The sequence below is a fragment of the Cebidichthys violaceus genome, unplaced genomic scaffold (genome assembly GCF_023349555.1).
Source record: "Cebidichthys violaceus isolate CVI_PGR_0920_01 unplaced genomic scaffold, fCebVio1.0.p SCAF_13, whole genome shotgun sequence".
Taxonomy (NCBI): Eukaryota; Metazoa; Chordata; class Actinopteri; order Perciformes; family Stichaeidae; genus Cebidichthys; species Cebidichthys violaceus.
In genome coordinates, this window is record NW_027176296.1 from 8,679,149 (window position 1) to 8,699,686 (window position 20,538).

The window sequence follows — 20,538 nt, forward strand, 5'->3', positions numbered from 1 at the left end:
GTGTGTGTGTGTGTGTGTGTGTGTGTGTATATATATATATATATATATATATATATATATATATATATATATATATATATATATATATATATATATATATATATATATATATATATATATACACATACATACATACATATATACACATACATACATATATGTATGTATGTATGTATGTATGTATGTATGTATGTATGTATATATATATATATATATATATATATATATATATATATATATATATATATATATATATATATATATATATATATATATATATATATATATATATATATATATATATGTATGTATAACAACTGCATATGTTTCACTCTCCCTTCAGACGGTGTCTGTGACCGAGTCCAAGGAGAGTATCCTCGGTGGGGTGCTGAAGGTGTTGCTCCACAGCATGGCCTGCAACCAGAGCGCCCTCTACCTCCAGCATTGTTTTGCCACACAGAGAGCGCTGGTGTCTAAGGTTAGACTGCTAGACTTGTTATTCGTGCAATCTCTTCCAGGACTTTATACTTATAATGTGTCAATCTGGGTGTATTTCTCTCCGCCTGTGTAGTTTCCTGAACTGCTGTTCGAGGAGGAAACGGAGCAGTGTGCCGACCTGTGTTTGCGATTGTTAAGGAGCTGCAGCAGCAGCATCAGCACCATCAGGGCCCACGCCAGCGCCTCCCTCTACCTCCTCATGAGGCAGAACTTTGAGATTGGCAACGTGAGTACAACTGAGAAAAATTCAGATTTACAACTCAAAATGTGGTGTTGTCAGTTTCATAGCAATATTTGTTCATGAACCCGGGATGATGAAGTTAAAGACCCTACGGAGTGTATCTTTCAAAAACCTACTACACTACAATGTGTCACCAGTGAAGGTTAAAATACCATTGCCTTGATAAATTACCTCTAGTTGAATCTCATATTTTAAGTCTTATGAAGTCATGTGCTTTGCAAGTACGTCTTATTCAGAGAACAAGTATCTGAATACTTCAGTAAAAGCACTGCTATAAATACCTCCGCCAATAAGGTTTTGTTTACGGTTCGCTTTGTTTGTCTGTTTGGGGAAGAAGCCATGAAATTTAAGAGCGGGTCCGAATAACAGGGCGAATACACTCATTATTTTTTACTTTAGTGAGATAGGGCATGGCCTTAACAGAGGTCTGCGCTCTCAGATTGCCAGACTTTGGCAGACTTTCACACCTTTCAGACAAAATGACTTCCTTCGCAGTCCTAATCCATCACACAAGAGTCAGTAGCCTTGACAAAATGTTTATAGTTTGAACCTTTCTTTTCTTTGTGGTTGCACTTTCAGAACTTCGCAAGAGTGAAGATGCAAGTGACCATGTCTCTTTCTTCGCTGGTGGGAACGTCTCAGAATTTTAACGAGGAGTTTCTGCGTCGCTCTCTAAAGACCATCCTCACTTACGCAGAGGAGGATCTGGAGCTGAGAGAGACCACGTTCCCAGACCAGGTACAGATCTATCCATCAAATTCTCTAGTTGTCGTCCATCATAGGGTTAGAGGACTGTTCACTGACAACTTGATGATTGATTTTATTTACTGAATTGACTCCACTTTGATTTCTGTAAGATAAAAGATCGGGCTAGCAGTAACTCTTGGTCTACATTCTTTCTTTTTTTTTCCCCAGGTCCAGGACCTTGTGTTTAACCTGCACATGATCCTCAGCGACACAGTGAAGATGAAGGAGCACCAGGAAGATCCTGAGATGCTGATAGATCTCATGTACAGGTACAGAATACACACAGACACTCAAGCAAACACCCTTCGATCACCTACAAATGTATCTTTGCACTGCGATCATTGTCACCTAGTTGTTTGTGTGCATTCATGTGTGTTTTTGATTTCACGTCTCCAGGATTGCGAAGGGTTACCAGACGTCACCAGACCTGCGGCTGACGTGGCTTCAGAACATGGCTGGAAAACACTCTGAGAGGAACAACCACGCTGAGGCTGCTCAGTGTCTGGTGCACAGTGCTGCTCTGGTGGCAGAATACCTGAGCATGCTGGAGGACCGCAAGTATCTGCCTGTGGGCTGCGTTACCTTCCAGGTAAGGAGAGCACCGGATACACGTCATGTGTGTTTACATGCCCGGCAATAGAAATGTCCGCTGATGTGTGTGTGTGTGCTTGTATTGTTCTTCTTGTTATGCCTCCATGTGTGTAGAATGTTTCCTCCAACGTGCTGGAGGAATCTGCAGTGTCTGATGATGTGGTGTCACCAGATGAGGAGGGCATTTGCTCAGGGAAGTACTTCACTGAGATCGGCCTCGTGGGACTCCTGGAGCAGGCTGCTGCCTCTTTCTCCATGGTGAGGACTGGAGAAGGATAGATGGGTGATTAGATGAATGGATGTTGATGGAGAGGATGTAGTCAGGTTCTTTTTCTCTCACCAAACAAGTTAAGTCATTTCACTGTGAGCCATTGTATTCATTCATTCTAAATCTTCCTATCCGTAGACCTGTAAACAAAGAGAAATGTAAGGCTGTAGTTAGACGTGTGTGTAACTTTTCCAGTGATCCTAATTCAGGCCTTTTAAGTCAAATATAAATCTATAAATTTAAACTGAGGTGTTGTTATTGTGACTGTGCCGTACTAATATTTGTCTTGATCTCCCTTCCAGGCGGGCATGTATGAGGCGGTAAACGAAGTGTACAAGGTGCTGATTCCTATCCATGAAGCCAACAGGGATGCAAAGAAGCTAGCCACCATTCATGGTAAACTACAGGAAGCCTTTGGCAAAATTGTGCATCAGGTAAACACGCATACATACGCCATACACAAACACAAAGTAGATGTCGTCTTCCACACCAGGCTCCAGCAGCTTGAAGTGTGAAGCTGACACTGAATGAGAACCAAATTAGTATATATTTTTTTTATCTCTCTGTGACGCAGATTAGATTTTTTTTGTTTTCTATTGTCAGCCTCTTGCTATGAAAAGATCACATCTGGGTTACATAGGGTTGATTGTTCCTTTGTAAATTCAGTAATATGGATCAAGTGTTAAAACAGAATAGCATGTTCCAAGATCATAACTCAGTAGGAACCCCAAAACCTTCACATGAATGCTTTGCACAGGTGCACTCTGGTCACATGTATTACATCTCTCACCTTTTTGGTGTGTGTAGAGGGGTTACATTTCTTCCAGCAGGATTTGAGGATAGAGAAATGTGACAAAACCAAAGTCGGGCCACAAGGAGCAAAGTTTTTCTTCTAAATACGTCACGGTCTTCAAAACAAATAATGCAGCAGCACCACCAAACACAACTGGAAATATCGTGGAAATATAGTCATGTTGCCTAGCCTTCACACAAACACAGCTTTGCATGGATTTATTATTTTTGGCATTTTATTTCCAGTGTGTTTATTTACTTATATATACTTTGTCGGAGATCTTGCATGCTAAGTATAAAACAGGATGCATGAGGCGTGGGAAGAGACTCCTGTTGTGGTTTTTCTTAAAGGCCAGTTGTGTGACTCATAATTACGATGTCAAGATACGGGCAAGTTGTGGGCAACTGCACAAAGCCAAGACAGAAAATAATTATTCATGATATAAGGATATGTTTGTTTGTGTTTGTCAGAGGTCAGTTGTTCTCCACTCCAGCTCGTAACCTGGGTTAGTTTCAAAGAGTCCATGCTCCTTGCTGTAACGTCACTGTGTGTGCGGATGGCACACTGTTCTGTGGGGGGGTGTTTGTGTGTTGTCGTTCACTTGTCCTGTATTCTCTTTGTCACACAGAGTACTGGCTGGGAGGTAGGTGGCGAAACAGTTCCTGCTTGGCCCTGCTCGTGTTGTTTATCTTTTTGTCGTTTTGATTTACTCATCTTTTTTTATTTGCTAGCCGCGGGCATTCTGTTGCTCTCTTTGCTTTTTGTTACGTACAGCCACAACCATTAACATCTGCAGACAATGTCAACTGTCTGCCCCCTACTGGGGGGACACCTGCTGTGCAAGCAGCAACACCCCCGTTTTTTCCTCTCTCCTCCCTCCTCTTCACGTGCGAGAGGAGCTCGCTCTCATAACGTGACAGGCTGTGCATGGGGAGCCACAGTGTGTGACTCGGCCTCAGTGAATGCATCACAATCCGCACTCTTCCTGTCTTCATCTTCTGTCTGTCTGCCGGTGCGTCGGTCAGAACACGCTCGTTGACCGACGACGTCTTCTGTCACACTTCATCTCATCTTCAACCACAGGGCTCGATTTCAGTGCACTGTTTTTAACACAAAGGGTATCTGCCATTGGTCATTCTTTACACACACCATTACTTTTTGAAACACAAGGTGTTGCAGACTTGCATTGGGTCGAAGCTGGAACCAAATTCCTGAGGCAGGAATTTTTTTTTTTTTACCAAGAGGGCTCAACTCAGAGTAATCTCAGGATTACTTGATTTATCCCTTTTTGATTTTGATTAGCCTTTCTTTTAATAGTTGAAACTAAATCGACCCCTGATATTGTTTCATCCATTCTGTTCTGTTGTTAACAGTATTAACCTCTTAGTTGTCGTGGTTTGTTGCATGAAGTGGACGGAGCACTTTTGGAAAAGGCACTGAGAGTGCATGTTGTGTTTCTGACAGTTGTGGATCTGTTTTTTTCTCACTTTGTTTTTCTTCTTTTTGTCACAACTGTCTGCCTTTGCATGATTTGGATCCTCCACAATGACTTTATGTTCTTTTGTTTAAAAATCAATGGAGATATTTATCTGTTTGTGTTGTTTTTGAAATCCTCTGGAGGAACCCAATCCTCATTAAAATTTGTTCTGTTTTCTCCTTTTTGATTTCCCTGGTTGCCGACCCTTCCTTCCCACTTTACTTAATTGTGTCTTGTGGTAAGTTCCTTAGTTTTCAGGGCCTTACATGTTTGCTTCAATTTATTTTCAATGAGCAGTTGTAGTAAAAATACAAGATGGATTTTTAAGATTTGCCTCGAGCTTGCAGTTATCAAGAGGGTTTATTAAATTAACTTTTACTAGAGTAACATGCCAACCTGCGCAACTTGTCCACAGCTTCTCCCTTTCTCATGTTACACACACACACACACACACACACACACACACACACACACACACACACACACACACACACACACTCGCTCACTCCCATCCTGCTGTGTTTTCTGATTTTAATGAACTTGAAGCTGAAATTGCTTTCTGGATGTCTTGAGGGGAACACAATTCAGAGTTTCTGGATTTGATGGACATTTTTTCGTCTGTTCTTCCTAAAATATCACAGAGTGGTTGAGTTTAAGCATCTGTTTGAAGTAGTTGTGGGCATTTTTGTTCTTTTTTTCTCAGGGTTTTCTTTTGTTTTCTGTCATGACTCCTGTGACTGAGTAATGCAATCTAAGCATACTTCTCTATTGCTTTTAACTTGGCCTATTTTACTCAAAGCAGGCGAAATGCATTCATAGAGCATATGTACGTATATGCTTGGCAAAATCTAGAAAGTTAGAGTTGATTTCAATTTATTCCATCATATTCCTATTTAGTAGTATCTGTTCGACCTGTTCATGACGTGAATATTCTGCTGACTGGTAAATGCATATTTTAGAATAGTGAGTCTTTTCCTGTTGATGTTTTGCTCTCTGCCTGTTACCCCGAGGTGAAACAAGGGACCTGCCGGCCCTCTGTGTACTCTACAATTGTCTTCTAAAAACTGGAATTTCTCCAGTGAATGCTAATATGTCCTACCTGCTTGTTACCGTGTGACTGTGGTTACTATTGGCTAAATGTGTGGATGATAATCTTGAGGTTGCTGACTTCCTCTCGGCTGCTTTCTATTGGACACTGTCCTTATCTTCACGTCCATAGAAACCGTTCGTACACACTTGTATAAGCTACAACAAACACTGTATCTCAGTCTGTTTAACTGATTTGGACAATGGCTTATTAAAAGTGTTTTTATTTTGACAATCTGGATGTTAATATACACGTTCTTATATGAATTTCATTTCTGTTCTTGCTCAGCACTAACATTTATCTCCCTCTGCTCGCAGGATGGAAAGAGGATGTTTGGTACGTACTTCAGAGTTGGAATTTACGGTTCAAAGTTTGGTGACTTAGACGAGCAGGAGTTTGTGTACAAAGAGCCGGCCATCACGAAGCTGGCGGAGATTTCTCACAGGCTAGAGGTAAAGTCCACCATGACGCCTCTAGACTATTCCTAAATGTCTTCCTAGCCATGTGTGCTTTCACTAATGAGGTTCTGTGCTGCATTTCTTCTCAGGGTTTCTATGGAGAGCGATTTGGAGAGGAACAGGTAGAAGTCATCAAGGACTCTAACCCAGTGGACAAGTGCAAGCTGGACCCAAACAAGGTTGGTGTTGAGCAGAATGTACATGTGAATACAGTTTAGAGTGATTTCATTCAAAACTTTAGTCTGAGAATCCATCTTCCAACAAAGGGAACACCATCTAAAACCTCAACCAACCAACAATACCTTGTTATTTCTGTAGGCGTTCATCCAGATCACATATGTGGAGCCGTACTTCGACACATACGAGATGAAGGACCGCATCACTTACTTTGACAAGAACTACAATTTGCGGCGTTTCGTCTACTGCACCCCCTTCACTCTCGATGGCCGGGCCCACGGGGACCTGCACGAACAGTTCAAGCGCAAGACCATCCTCACCACCTCCCACGCTTTCCCCTACATCAAGACCCGCATCAACATCATCCACAAAGAGGAGGTGGGAGAACACCTTCCAACCTGTTCACACAAAGCAACTCACTTGCAGAAGCTTTTCAACTTTTTTAATATACTTGTTTTAGTTTCTCTTGATTTTTTTTTTCAGACAGCCAACAAAAAACATTAATAATGATTTGCATTTTTATACACTTTTTTTGCAAAACAACATCTATGATAATATCTCCAGCTGTGGAAGGATGATGTTCTATGAAGTGTTTTATCCAACTCTTGAGCAGCTTGTATCCTTCACTTTGCAGATTATATCCACACCCATCGAGGTGGCAATAGAAGACATGCAGAAGAAGACTCAGGAGCTGGCTTTTGCCACCCACCAGGACCCTGCTGACGCCAAGATGCTGCAGATGGTCCTACAGGGGTCAGTGGGCACAACTGTCAACCAGGTAACGGGTTAAGATGTCACATATATGTGCGATAAGACTTTTGTTTGCATTGGTGCTTGAGAAGAAAAAAGTGTTATTCAAGGTATTTGTTAGCATAAGTAAAGTTGTAGAGGAAGAGTCATGTCTGTTTTCCTCAGGGTCCTTTGGAGGTGGCTCAGGTGTTCCTGTCAGATATTCCTAGTGACCCCAAGCTGTACAGACACCACAATAAGCTACGGCTCTGCTTCAAAGACTTCACAAAGAGGTACGGACTGTGAACGTGGAATCCACAGGTGCAACATAACAGAGAGACACAACATTATAAGAAAACAATTCTGTATGTCAGAATAATGAGAAAACTACGTTTAACTACAGTTCTAGTTAAACCTTAAAATGTCCAGATGCCTTAATACGCCTTGCTACAAAAAAAGGAGCAATGCAACGATTCTCCATCTACAGTAGCGTAGACAAAGTATTGCACAGAGTCTAAATGCCAGTTATTTCTTGTCTGCCAAAGGTGTGAAGATGCCCTGCGTAAGAATAAGAGCCTGATTGGTCCGGACCAGAAGGAGTACCAGAGGGAGCTGGAGAGGAACTATCACCGGCTGAAGGAGGCGCTGCAGCCGCTCATCAACAGGAAGATCCCACAGCTTTATAAGCCTGTGCTTCAGGTCAACTCACACAGGTGTGTGTGTGTGAATGCACAGGGTCATCAAAAAGTATTACAAGTTGATGAATCAATTTAGCCACAATCAGGCCCTTAAAGGTAGAGTATGTAGGAATGTCCTAAAAAAACAATGCATGGACTCAAAATATTCCCTCTCAATCACCAAGAGAAGTGTTTCTACAGAGAGCCTGCCCTCTGCCTGCATCTTCTCTTTTCTTTTTACACATTATGCTCTGACTTTATTATGACAAACTATGCAATGACTAGGGCTAGGTATTGCTAATGATTGCCTGAATAGATTCATTTCTGACTCAAAAGGTCCCAATTTGGTATCCATGGAATTAGGGATATTTCAGTGAGAGTACAAATATTGCTTGGATATGAAAGAGATTCTCAGAGAACGAATGCTGTAAATTGGAACCCTCTGCCCTGGTGCATTAATACAAATATTGATATTACTTTAAGAAATAAGCCCAAAGCTATTTTAACATAAACATACTATGATTATGACTTGTTTATGAATGTTTTCCGACTTTTTTTCAACATACTATACCATCTTTTTTTTTTTACTCCTATACAATGACGTTTTTGTTACTTTTTTTGACATACTATTCTGCCTTTTTTTGACATATACGATGCTATGACGTTTTATAACTTTTTTTTAATATACTATACTGTAACTTTGTGACTTTTTTTTTTTACATACCATGCTATGAAGTTTTTATAACTTTTTTGGACATACTATACTGTGACTTTTTTGGACATATTATGCCATGACTTTTTTTTTACATTTTTATTACTTTATTTTATATTTTTTAGGATTCTTTCTATACAATACATTTTTTTGACATACTATGCTATGACTTTTTATTGCTTTTCACAACATACTATACTCTGACTTTTCCATGACTGTTTCGACATCCTATACTGTTTCATGACTTTTTTTCAACATGCTATACTATGATTTTTATGACTTTTTTTTGTCATATTATGCCATAACGCTTTTGTGGCTTTTTTGATATACTATACTAAGATTTTTTTATGACTGTTTTTGACATTCTATATGATGACTTTTTTCGACATACTACACTGTGACATTTTTATGACTGTTTTTCAATTTTTTGACATACGATATTATGAATTTTTCCCGTCTTTTTTCGACATACTATACTGTGACAATTTTGACTTTTTTCTCGAAATGTTGTACTGACTTTACTATATTATAACTTTTTCATGACTTTTCTCCACATGCTATACCATTACCTTTTTACTTTTTTCAACATACTATACTATGTCTTTTTTTGTATCACAATACTATTTTTTTGATATGCTATATGACTTCATGACATACTATTTTTGAAGATGTACTACACCATGACTTTTTTTAAGACATAGTATTGTATGACTTAATATATATTTTCATCACAGATTTTATGGTGGTATCTGACAATCAATCTATAGTAAATGTAAGTTGAAGTGTTTTGCTGATGGAACCGGTTAGAACTCAAAGTTGCGATGACTTCCTTAAATGTATGGAAAGACTCTTTAAAAAGTATGCATTTTAACTGAAGGATTCCTGCATATACCCTGCAATCGTTTTGGATGTGAACTTAAATGAGTCTTTGTTTTTGCTTCTTCAATAATCACGCAGCAAACGGACAGCTTGACAAGGTAGCTCGGGACTTTCAGACTACATCTTGTGATCCTTTTGTTTTAGAATCCATGTCCTGTCTTTGTCATTTCAGTTCTCCTAGCTTCACAGTCTTGCTATTCTCACAAGTTAATTCCTTGTTCAATGAAAACATCCGATATTTCTATCTAAATGAAAACATCGGGTTTTTTTTTCTTCTTGTTTCCAGAGATTCCTTCAGCAGAATGAGTCTTCGCAAGCTTGACCTTTGAAGATGAAGAAGAATACACACACACACACACAAGAAATTGCAATATTAATTTATTATTCTCAATTGTAAATAGGAGTCTCTTGAAGGTTGGTCAGTTTTTTCGGAGAGCATGTCAAAAGAAAGGCTCAGTGTTGCAGCTTGGTACGTCATTCCAGTGTCTTAATTTGTTTACATACAAACTGTTACACAATTAGAGGGACATTCAAGTGGATCTTAAAGCGATGCCTTGGCATTTAGAGTTTTTCTTTGCTGGCCATTTGTCACATAAGGGGACGAGTCTGTATACGTCCCTATGCTACCACTACAAATATACTAACGTTAACCTCCACTTTAGAACCCACACAATCTGCTGGATGTAAACTACGAAGCCACTGAATACAAAGGATGCTCTGCGGTCCCTTTATTGGTTAATCAAAGTGCCAAAAAAAACAAGTTTTTTTTCATGCTGATTTTTGACAAGTGTCTGCAGAAAAGGTGCAATTTTAAAAGTCAAGGTGTCTAATGATGTACTGTCAAAAATCTCTATTCAGTTTCATGTGTGCACTTTTTTATTATGGCGTAGCAATGCATTTTACATTGTAATTCAATTGGGGGGAGGAAAAAAAAAAATGGTACCATTATTTATCATACTTTATAATTTGTATTTTAAAGAACGTTATAAAAGGTAGGTACTTTAAACATCCTTGTATTATTTTATGTAGTTTTGTTTATTTTAAATATTTTACTAAATAAATATTTTAATGTTCAGTTTGGTGTACAGTCGTAGTGATTATGTTGGGTGTGAATGAGTATCGCCAGATGAAGGTAAAAACTTTATTGCTTTAGAATTACAGCTGGAATGAGTGAGTTTAAAGGAGACGTGTATATGATTCATGAGTATTCATCACTAAGACCAAAAAAACAATTCAATCCCTGAAACCATGATTGGACACAAATGCTGCTGTTGAACCTGAGACAATGTCACCGTTACTGAATATTTTAACACGATCATATTTATCAAACAAAGCTATGTAATATTACTAACAAGCATAAAACAAATCCTCAATAGAAACATGATTTGTGTTCATAGGGACAAAATCCTTTGTGACAACTTTACACCTTCTAAAATGTAGGTTCTTGTTTTGTCTGATTGAAGCGCTCATCTTAAAGGTAGAGGGCAGTCTGATGTTTATTCACTTAGTCAAAGCATTTAGCTTATTGTTCACACACTTATTTATGAACTTCCAACACTGGACATATGCAGATAAACAATCACATCTACACCATCAGATGTGAGAGATTGTGGACTTACTTTTGTCTCTTAATTCTGGTCTGATTGTGCTCATTTAATCAGTTTGTTCTAAAATAACTTCTGAATTGATCCTCTTCTTGAAAGAGACTCATTGAGCACAGATCAGATCCTTTCTTCTCTGAATTATGTTTCATTATACACCTCATAGTTGACTTAAGAAATATATGTTTCAAATATCTTCACTCTAAATTTGGATCCTGTAAAGGCTTCCGATGTCTGGAGTGAGTGACACTATGCACCCTGCATTAACAGTACCAACAAAATATATATAACCTTTGCATATAGAAGTGTGTTTTCAATATAAAGATATGCCAGTGTAAAAGTCATGCTTCAGATGTATTAAAAAAAGACCTCATTGCAAAACAGAAACTTTCTGTGAAGTTGTTATAGGAGGAAAATGTTTTCTTCATAATTACAGAATAAGAGACTGCAGTGTATTGTTCTGACCTCATGAAGCATATTTTATATGGAAAAGCTATTTGAGTCTTGTTTTTAGTTGGGTAATCTATTCCAGACAGCACCGATACAAATTCATTTTAGAAAAATAAAAAAGCATAGAAAAAGACATTCTCCATTTTCAAATAACATTTTAGTTCTAAAGTGCTTTTCCAAATTGGAAAAAAATTAGAGTGAGTTCCAAACAAGAGAAAAAATGTCCAAGAGATAAACAAAGCAAAAAGACAGATCACTGTACTTAACAGACGAGTCACATGCCAAAGAAAGGGGCTAAAGTAATCCCGGCACACAGAAGATTTAATTCCCACTTGACTGAATATTTCTAAAAACCTAAACAGGCTCATGAACATCTGAGGTGAGCTCAGGTGCTAATATGGCAGCCACTGGATTGTTGTCTGGGTGTTTAGCTACAAAAAGTCTGTCTGGCGCACCCCCGCCCCCCCCCAGTCATGTCAGTGTTGGGGTCCAGGCATCCGTCTGTAGAACAGCAGGTACGGTGTTGATGAAGAGGAGGTCTCAGGAGAGCAGGCACGCAGGAACTCTTCCTCCTCAAACAAACGCACCTCAGAGTCGTCAAACAGCAACCACTTGCCCTCATAATCGAGGAGGTTGTCCAACGCCTGCAGCTCTGTGGCCCGCGCCCCGCCACAGGAAGTGGTGGATGCCTCCTCTCCTGCCTCCTTGTTGAGTCCTGCTTCACTACTTTGGCCCAGGCTGTTGACGGGTTTCCTCCGTTTGGATCCCTCCGATCCACTGTTGGCTGCTTTCTCCGTGTGTTTGCCGTTGCTCCCGAGCTCACAGCTGGACCGACTCCTCTGGCCGCCCAAGAGTCCGACTCCCCCCTCCGACTGCTTCTTTCCTCCCGCTTTGCTGCTCGGTAAACTCGCTCCTCTCTGTCCCCTCGCTCTCAGGCTGAAAGACACCTCTCCGTCATCGTAGTCCGGCAATTCAGCTTTCACTTGGGTTCCCTCTTTATTCTCCTCTTCCTCCTCCTGGGTTTCTTTTCTGTCCCACAGCTTCATTTCTTTCAGATCAGACATGCGGACGTAGGCGGTGTAGTGGCCGCTGCTGATGGTGACGCCGCTGTGCATGACCACGGCAAACAGCTGGTAGCGTTGACCCTTGGTGGACGAGGAGCCGGTGCACCACTCCTCCAGAGACAAAGTCAGAGGGGTCTGTAGGGGGGTGTTCACTTTGGACAGACCTGCATACGGGTCCAAGCTACGAAGAAAGGAAACGGGGGGGAGGAGTTAAGATCTGTACCAGGACCATGTCACTGTATTCAATTGAGAATTTAGGTGAAACCTTTCCTGTTGTATTCCTGTTCACAGTATGTGAAAAGTCAGTGTAGTATACTACAAAAGAATACAAAAAGTCATAGTGTAAATGTATGTCATAAAAAGTTGTAGACGGTCAAGGTATGTTATTTCATTAAAAAGTCAGTAAAGTATGTCCCAAAAACAAATCATGTTGGACATCGACGAAGTCAAGAAAGTCATAGCACATGATGTCGTGAAAAAGCCATAATATAGTATGTAATACAGAAGTATAAGGTTTAGTGAGTCAAACTAAAAGTCTTAGCATGTCATAAAAAAGTACTTGTATAGTATGCCATAAAAGAGTTTAAGAAAGACGGTATAGTAATGTCATTTAAAAGTCTGTATAGTAGGTCATAAAAAAAAAAAAAATCATACTGTGATGTGACTTTTTATGTCATATAAAAAATTTAAAAAAAGACAGTATAGTAATGTCATTTAAAAGTCTGTATAGTAGGTCATAAAAGTGTCAGTATAGCATTCCACAAAAAGTCTTGGATGTTGAAGAAGTAGTCCCAGTCTAGTACGTCATAATAAAGTGATTGTATATAGAGCAAGACCGATTTAATTGGCTGAAATTAGTTGATCTAGATGTATATTGGTATCGGCGCAGATATGACAACATTGTTTCCCAAAGAATCTTGAACATTTCAGCCAAAACCTTGTCCCAAATGAACCGTTTGAAGTAAACAGGTAATGTAAAAAGCCATAAAGTTCTGCACTCTCAGCACAACAAGGAAGCCATGACTGACTCGCCTGAGACCAACAGTCATGTGACAAAAACATTGTGAGACTTCGACTGAACTGCTGCTGATAGCAGTGAAGAGAGGAGAGGCTGTAACATGTGAATAGTTCTATGTATATAACACGTGGAGCCTCCATTTTTTCCCTACACTGGTACCACTTGTACAAATGTTGGATGTATACATTCCAGTGTTTTCCCATTTTTGTAAAATAAATGATCATAGAAATTCAACTTATTTCTTTGTTATGATTACTAGTATACTGCACTAAACACCACACAAACACATTCATTGTCTACTTGCCTTGTTTCAATGTGTTGCTTTTTTCTGTAAACACTTTGAGATTTAATAAGTAGTCTATACATGAAGTTTATTATTTTATTATAATCATTGTTATATTTGATCAGATATTGCTTAAGTTTTAGATGTGGAGAAATAAACGATTCACCTCAGACTGCCTGATGGAATGAAATATTCCCAAAACTCCATAACCTTATGTGATAGAATTGATGTTTAAAACTGTGAAATTCTCCATTACTTCACACATTAAATCAGCTAAATCATGCGGCTCTGGACGATCTGTATGTATTGTGATGGACAAATGCATGACTAGAGGTTTATTTAAAAAGAAACGGACAGAAATACCTCCCACCCGTTTCCTTTATGTGACGGATCGATGTTACCGGGCGTTAGTTGTTGCAGCCCTACTATAAATAATCTACAATATTTTGGAAGAAAATACTGAAGGATAGAAGACAGAAAACTGAGTGAAATGACAATAAATGTGTTAAAAAGTCCTCAACTCACTCTAAGCTGTTGGCAGAGAAGCGCTTCAGGTGGATGGTGATGACTTCAGGAGTTTTGTCAAACAGCAGACTCCTCTCGGCCTCGGTGTAATGGTGACACGTCTCACAGAAGTACTTGTCCTCCCCAACGATGCGCTCCACCGACGCAAACTGAGCGATCGCCCACTTCAGAGTCTTCAGCTCTGGTTTGGGATCAGGAGAAACTGGGAAGAGAGGAAATCAATTCATCATGATCTGGGACTTCTTTTTTGAAAAGCGTTGTTGTACTGACAGCTGATTAAAGTAAGAGTCCTTACCCTTAGAGAGCTCGTCCGGGCTGCTGGGTTCGTCATCGAGCACCGGGACACTGATGTCTTGGAAGTCTTCTCTCCTTTCCGTGAAGCTCTCACACTCCAGACAGCGAGTCCTCAAAACCAGCTGGCCCTGGAACAAGTGCTCCATCAAGTCAAGGCCCTCTGGATAGAAGAGGAACAGTTGTATTTAATGCCTGAAGTCACATTTATCCTAATGCTGGCTGTTTCTACAGGGCAGAGGTTAAATGAACAGGAATAAGTTTATGAGATTTCATATTCTTCATTTCCTGCACCTGGCTAAATTGATCCCTCATATTAAATTCCTCTTATAGGAATGATCTCATACCCTGAATATTCGCTGTCTTCTCTTCAGCCATCTTTGGAGGCGATGTCTCTTCACTGGTCTTCTCGTTGGGACTTCTCTCGTCAGTCGGCTCGTCCTCCGGCTCCGGTTTGTTTTGGTTCTTCACGGAGCTGATCTTTCCCACGCTGAGGAACTTGGAGAAGATACTCGGCTGTTTCCCTGAACGCCTCAGCCAGCTCAGCTTAGACCTCTTCTTTCCTTTCCCTTCTGCCTCTTTAGACGCCTTGTCACCTTTCCCCTCACAATCGCTGCCTTTCTCCTCCGCATGATTTCCATCTTTCACCGTGATGTCACTGGAGGACTTCCTTTTGGAGCGGGTGAGAGGTTTATTATCCTCGGCATCAGATTTCTTAGACTTGACAGATTTGGGCTTCTTCTTGGCGTTCCCCACTTCAGTGTCACTCTTCCTCTTGCCGCTGACTTGGCTGTCCTCTTCTGAGGGAGTTTTGGATTCTGTCGCAGAGCAGCTGTCCTCAAGTTTAACCTCCGTCTCAGTGGCATCGCTCTCCAACTGCTGCTCCTTCCTCATGATGTCACAGGCCTCTTGGATATATCCCAGGATGCACTGCAGCACTTCTTGGGCATCATGCTGAAGATAACCTTCATACATGGGGTTCAGCTGCCTGCAACCCACATTAAAAAAATATACATTTTAATAATTGATCAACATATGCTTGTTTCAGCCTGAGAAATGTGAACGTGTGCTGCTGTTCTTTGTTTTTTTACTGTAACAATTAATGCATTTATAACAGCAATGTGTTCATATTCAATTTATTGGTTTTGCTGAAGTTTCACCTCTTTTTATTTTACATATTCAGTCATACATGAAATGCGACTATATATGGCTATTTCATAATAAAAGTAAAAAAAATGACAACAGAAAAATGCGGTTCAAAAATAATGGTTTTAAAGTAAGATTCAGGATAAAAGGAAAAAAGTGTGTTAAAGTAGGATTCAAGATAAAAGATTTGAAAATCCACTCGTTTCATTGTATGTTTTGCAAACACACAACTTGCTTGTACAGTGAATGCTTGTTTGTACAGTGAATGTACAGTTTTGTCCTACATTACTCATTACTTTGATTAGAAATAAGCTAACTAATCATTTGGACAGCCATCCAGGCAGAAATTATGAGAGTCACCACATCGTTACCTGAGTGTGTGGAGTATTCTCCGAGGCGGAGTAGCGAGTTCTCCTTCACTGAAGCTGTCGGGGTTCAACAGGAAGCTGGACTGCAGCTGCTCCGCTGATGTTATGAGACTGTTGAAGCTCCCGAGGAGCTCGATCTGAGCCGGCAAAGCCTCAGCGGCAACTTCTGACTGCTGACAAATAAAATGCAAACAAAAGAATGAATCAAATATAAAGACTTTTAGAATTGTAGCTTTGTATCTAATATATCAGATCCCCTTAGAACAGGGGTGCCCAATACATTGATCGTGCGGGTAGATCGCATGCATTCAAAAAAATGTAATGTCCTCATGGCATTTGCCACTTGATTGACGTACAGGGCAGCCAGTCTGAGATCACATCTTTTCTAACACACGGGTCACCATGTATGCACGATCAAACGCGCGAGCTACTGCAAAACTCCGGCGAGCTAATTAGTTAGCCTTCCAATTTATTTCTACTAAAGAAGCTAAAGCTGTAGCGCCATGATTTGGGGAACTTCTAAAACCTTGCGTCAGACCTGGAGACGCAACAGAAGCCGTGTGCGCAACTTGACAGTGCACACAGCAGATTGACAAGTGTCTGCCAGAGTTTGACAAACGCTGTCAAGACTTTGCTTTACTCGAGCCAGTCGCTACATTTATGTGCTGCACATTTCGGGAAGATATTGAGGTGATTCACTCGCATCAAACATTGCATTGACACTACAGGCTGACATTCAGCTGAAGTCCACGGCTCATGAACAGTTCCATGTACCCAAACATGAGGAAATGTGCTACCTTCTTGACTGCAGTATTCGGCTCTACTTATTTATGCGAGTCAGTCTTTTCCCACATAATGAATATTAAGTCCAAATACTGTTCCACCATGACTGATGATCATTTGAAGTCTGCTTGAGGCTGGCTACCAGCAGCCACTGTCTGGACTATGCAACCCTGGTTGATTCCAATCAGCGCAAGTCATCACAGTAAGGTATGACCAAAAATTTACAGAATTGTATTGTGCCATAAGGATTCATGCAGTTATGCAAGGTACGCCAACATATATTGTAAATATAAAAGTATACTCAGTGTGTGTGTGTGTGTGTGTGTGTGTGTGTATATATATATATATATATATATATATATTATTATTATTTTTTTAATGTAGTTAGATCATTTTGACTTGGTCATTTTAGCTAGCAAGCCCAAAAAGTGTGGGCACCCCTACCTTAGAAGAATTGTTTTGAATTTTTGATGTTAATAGCTTTAGAAATTAACCTATCGTTTACAAACGTAAATTTTGTAAAATAAAATAAATAAATGACAGTCTTAATGCACTAACCTCTTGGCTTTGATCCGTTTCTTCCTTTGGCTCGTGTTTTCTTTTAGACAGGGTGTAGAGTTTCTTTATTCCTTCTCTGAGCCCCGGGCAGTAGTACAGCACCTGCAGCAGAAACCACACATAAATCATCATCACGCTCGTCACATGGACGACACAAACAAATCACACACTGTGAGCATAAACATTTTTCCTGATAAATACTGAAACTATGACATTGCTATATTTGCTGTATCGTCTGTGAGCGATAACAGGGTTTCTGTTGGGTTCACAAAGTTGAACTAAAAACATTTAAGGACATTATAATACAGGACGGCTTTACAGCGGGTGATTAAAACCACCCAGAACATCATTGGTACCATCTACTGAGCACCAGTGATGTTGTTAAGAGGAGCTTGCGAAGAGTTCAAATTATAATAAAAGACAAAGCCCAGCCACAGCTGCCGTCTGGAAAGAGATACAGAAGTATCAGCTGTCAAACCACTAGACTTGAAAACAGCGTCTTTTCTCTGGCTGTGAGACTCCTTAATAATAATAATAATAAAATATATATATATACATATACACACACACACACACACACACACACACACACACACACACACACACACACACACACACACACACACACACACACACACACACACACACGTTTTGTCTGTGGTGAGAAGGACCCACCTGTAAAATACTGTTCAGATAGCAGGTGTTGCCCAAGTTGTTGAAACCCACAAATGGCACCAAGGTCTCTCTCTTGTCACATGACAGGAGAAGGCCAGGTGAGGCTGGACATGGAGAAGGACCAGGGACCGCCTGATCACAGCTGCTGAACAGTGAAGAAAACATAGTTTGAAATTAAAAGAAAAAAGAACCACAACTTACTAGTTACTTGTTTGATTCTTGCCGTTTAACAAGGGCTGGGCAATATGGTTGCAATCATTATTCTCTGTTGTACTTTATTTTTAAACAAACTCTTAACATGTACATAACCAAACATGACTAATTGGCAAATTTCCATTCAAAATTATATATTGGAAGGCAAGGAGTAACAGACAAACAGCATAACAAGACAATTTCTCAACAAAGTAGGCAAACAAAGCAGCGTTTTTTAACTTCATATTGCCCCCAGATACATCACATGTTCACAACAGATACCCACCTCGCCTCAGGCTCCACTTGTTCAACTGTTTTGGGCTCATCTGCTTGCGGTTCAGAGAAGTCCAGAGCCCGTTTAGTGTCTTTCTTGTGGAGGAACTTCAGAGACAGTTTACTCCTCTTGATGGGGCTCCCCAGCGCCGCCACCACGTTCTCACCCTGCAGACCCGGCATCTTTATCACTGGTAACGTTGCCCTCGGGAGATCTTTTTTTTCTCTTTATAGAGATGCAACAGCGCACCTCACTGGCAAGAAAAGGGAAAAACAGAACTGAATTTCAGAGGGCGCCATCAGCGTTTAACGAGAACGAAAGTTAACTACGCACTGCGTTTGGTTGTAGTTACACAACGTTAACTAACTACAACCAAACTAGCTAAAGTTACTAGCTAATTGTAATGGAGACATGTCTGGTTCAACCGAATGAACAACGAGTTATATAACATGTTAACGTTAGCCGACTAACGTACTGGTGCCTCTCATATTATCATTATTCCACTCAACATTTGAAATAGAGCCGTTTACATTAGCAACTGTTATCTGGTTAGCGTTAAGAGTTAGCTAGGACGTAGCAAATAGTGCACAATAAACTGCAGTTTGCACACAACACAGAGACCAAACTGGGTCAAACGGTGTTGTGAAGAAGGAGGAGGAGTAAAGAGGCAGCACGCAGCTTTTTCAACAGTTCGCTTAATTAAACAACACTAACTTTGAAAATCCCTACATTGTCTACAGCATGTGTACGCTCACCTGAATTAGTCACTCCAGGTCGAAGTCTACTATATTTCGCGAAGTATCCAGCAAATACGAATGTTTGGCGATTCAGACGGTGCGGCAGAAGTTGGCGCTTTTTCCTGACGGAAGACCGGAAGACCCACTGGCAGCTATACCGCCGGTGAAACGGCGACACGACATTAAAACATCCGGCAAAAACGTCCAAATAGCGGTCAGCCCTGGTATTAAACGTATTTCAGACGTATACGTAACGTTAGTAAATTAGGTTATGCGTTTGTAAAATTATATAACCAGAAATAGTTGCATTTCAGATCTCAGGCTTAGATTAAGTCACCTAATTAATTTAGGCCCCCATGGCCACTCTCGGAAGCTTTTTGTAGTCTTTTATTTTTGTAGTCCTTTATCAAGCTGACAGAGTTACAGTAAATTACACCGGCAGTGAGAGATTATTTTTTTAAAAAAATAAAAAAGTGAGGAAGTATTTGGTTGAAAATGATTCCTGCACATGATCTTTAATGAAGAGCCAAATCAAGATACAACTAAAAATGAAAAACTTTGTAAAGGCGTTGTAATTGCAGTTTTGCTCATAACCTAATACTTTTGTAGCTTTACATAGTCAAATTTTGGATGTAGAACTTTTACTTAAAAGTCTACTTTTAAATTATTGTATGGCTACTTAATTTAAGGAAATTACTACTAATTATTTCTACTATTTCCACCACTGCTCAATTGCTTCCTCAGCAAACAACGAATAAAGACACTTTTCATTTCATTTTAAATGTAATTTTAATTTCAATTTAAGACATCCGGGAACTGGACAATAAAATATTTGTAGCCTTCACCTTAATGGGATACTGTTTACGTGCCTAAAACACTGCATAAACTACAGATGAGGCATGTTTTCTGCAATTCTGATTTGCAGACTAGCAGTGGTCTAATATACAATTACATTTTTAAATTAGATTTTTTTTTTTTTGCCCTTGAAATATACAATATACTGTATATAAAGGTCTGTCTTTACGCTTTAACGTGGCTGGTTAGACTTGGTGTGAGGGGCTACTTGACCACTTGGACTTGTTTTGACCTGTTGGAGCTTCTACAGAAACATTTGAGTACACTATTTCAACATTAGGCCTATATGGCGCTGGAAAAAATAAAAATAAATGCAATCACAAGAAAAGGACAGAAGTTTCCCACATTACAGGACTTTTCGGACTTTATTTTGAAAATGGTAAA

At 39.9% G+C, this 20,538-nt stretch overlaps 2 protein-coding genes across 19 annotated transcripts in view; one reads left to right on the forward strand and one right to left on the reverse strand.

Annotated features, from left to right (window-relative positions):
* Positions 1–10,409, forward strand: part of dock7 (dedicator of cytokinesis 7) — a 47,929-nt gene extending 37,520 nt beyond the window's left edge. For 10 of the 16 annotated variants that reach the window (XM_068707636.1, XM_068707638.1, XM_068707640.1 and 7 more), the window contains 15 exons: positions 344–478; positions 572–724; positions 1,319–1,477; positions 1,655–1,755; positions 1,883–2,075; positions 2,192–2,335; positions 2,648–2,779; positions 3,767–3,781; positions 6,029–6,154; positions 6,250–6,339; positions 6,479–6,715; positions 6,972–7,115; positions 7,253–7,359; positions 7,612–7,779; positions 9,621–10,409. In XM_068707636.1, the coding sequence (XP_068563737.1) occupies positions 344–478; positions 572–724; positions 1,319–1,477; positions 1,655–1,755; positions 1,883–2,075; positions 2,192–2,335; positions 2,648–2,779; positions 3,767–3,781; positions 6,029–6,154; positions 6,250–6,339; positions 6,479–6,715; positions 6,972–7,115; positions 7,253–7,359; positions 7,612–7,779; positions 9,621–9,663 (1,947 nt within the window). In that variant the 3' untranslated portion in view covers positions 9,664–10,409. Of the gene's footprint in view, positions 1–343; positions 479–571; positions 725–1,318; positions 1,478–1,654; positions 1,756–1,882; positions 2,076–2,191; positions 2,336–2,647; positions 2,780–3,766; positions 3,782–6,019; positions 6,155–6,249; positions 6,340–6,478; positions 6,716–6,971; positions 7,116–7,252; positions 7,360–7,611; positions 7,780–9,412; positions 9,433–9,620 lie in introns of all 16 variants that reach the window. The other 6 variants (XM_068707637.1, XM_068707641.1, XM_068707644.1 and 3 more) reach the window with 2 other exon arrangements.
* A 52-nt stretch (positions 10,410–10,461) lies between these two features.
* usp1 (ubiquitin specific peptidase 1) lies at positions 10,462–19,416 on the reverse strand. Of its 3 annotated transcripts, none has more exons than XM_068707655.1 (9): positions 19,318–19,416; positions 18,575–18,815; positions 18,097–18,238; positions 17,422–17,523; positions 16,084–16,253; positions 14,914–15,554; positions 14,571–14,729; positions 14,276–14,477; positions 10,462–12,630 (listed from the first exon to the last, which is right to left on the reverse strand). In XM_068707655.1, the coding sequence occupies exons 2-9, from the start codon at positions 18,742–18,744 to the stop codon at positions 11,862–11,864; spliced, it is 2,355 nt and encodes a 784-aa protein (XP_068563756.1). In that variant the 5' UTR covers positions 18,745–18,815; positions 19,318–19,416; the 3' UTR covers positions 10,462–11,861. The 3 variants fall into 3 exon arrangements, with proteins under 3 accessions (XP_068563756.1, XP_068563757.1, XP_068563755.1); XM_068707656.1 differs by having other exon boundaries at positions 16,084–16,250; positions 18,097–18,241; XM_068707654.1 differs by having other exon boundaries at positions 18,097–18,241.
* Positions 19,417–20,538: the final 1,122 nt, after the last annotated feature.

Excerpts from the sequence above, each read along its gene's own strand:
- usp1 (XM_068707654.1), bottom strand. The coding sequence starts at position 18,744 with ATGCCGGGTCTGCAGGGTGAGAACGTGGTGGCGGCGCTGGGGAGCCCC. Across the intron at positions 17,524-18,096 it reads ATCTGAACAGTATTTTACAG|GTGCTGTACTACTGCCCGGG; the intron begins GTGGGTCCTTCT and ends TTTCTGCTGCAG. Across the intron at positions 14,478-14,570 it reads CCCGGACGAGCTCTCTAAGG|TTTCTCCTGATCCCAAACCA; the intron begins GTAAGGACTCTT and ends CTCTCTTCCCAG.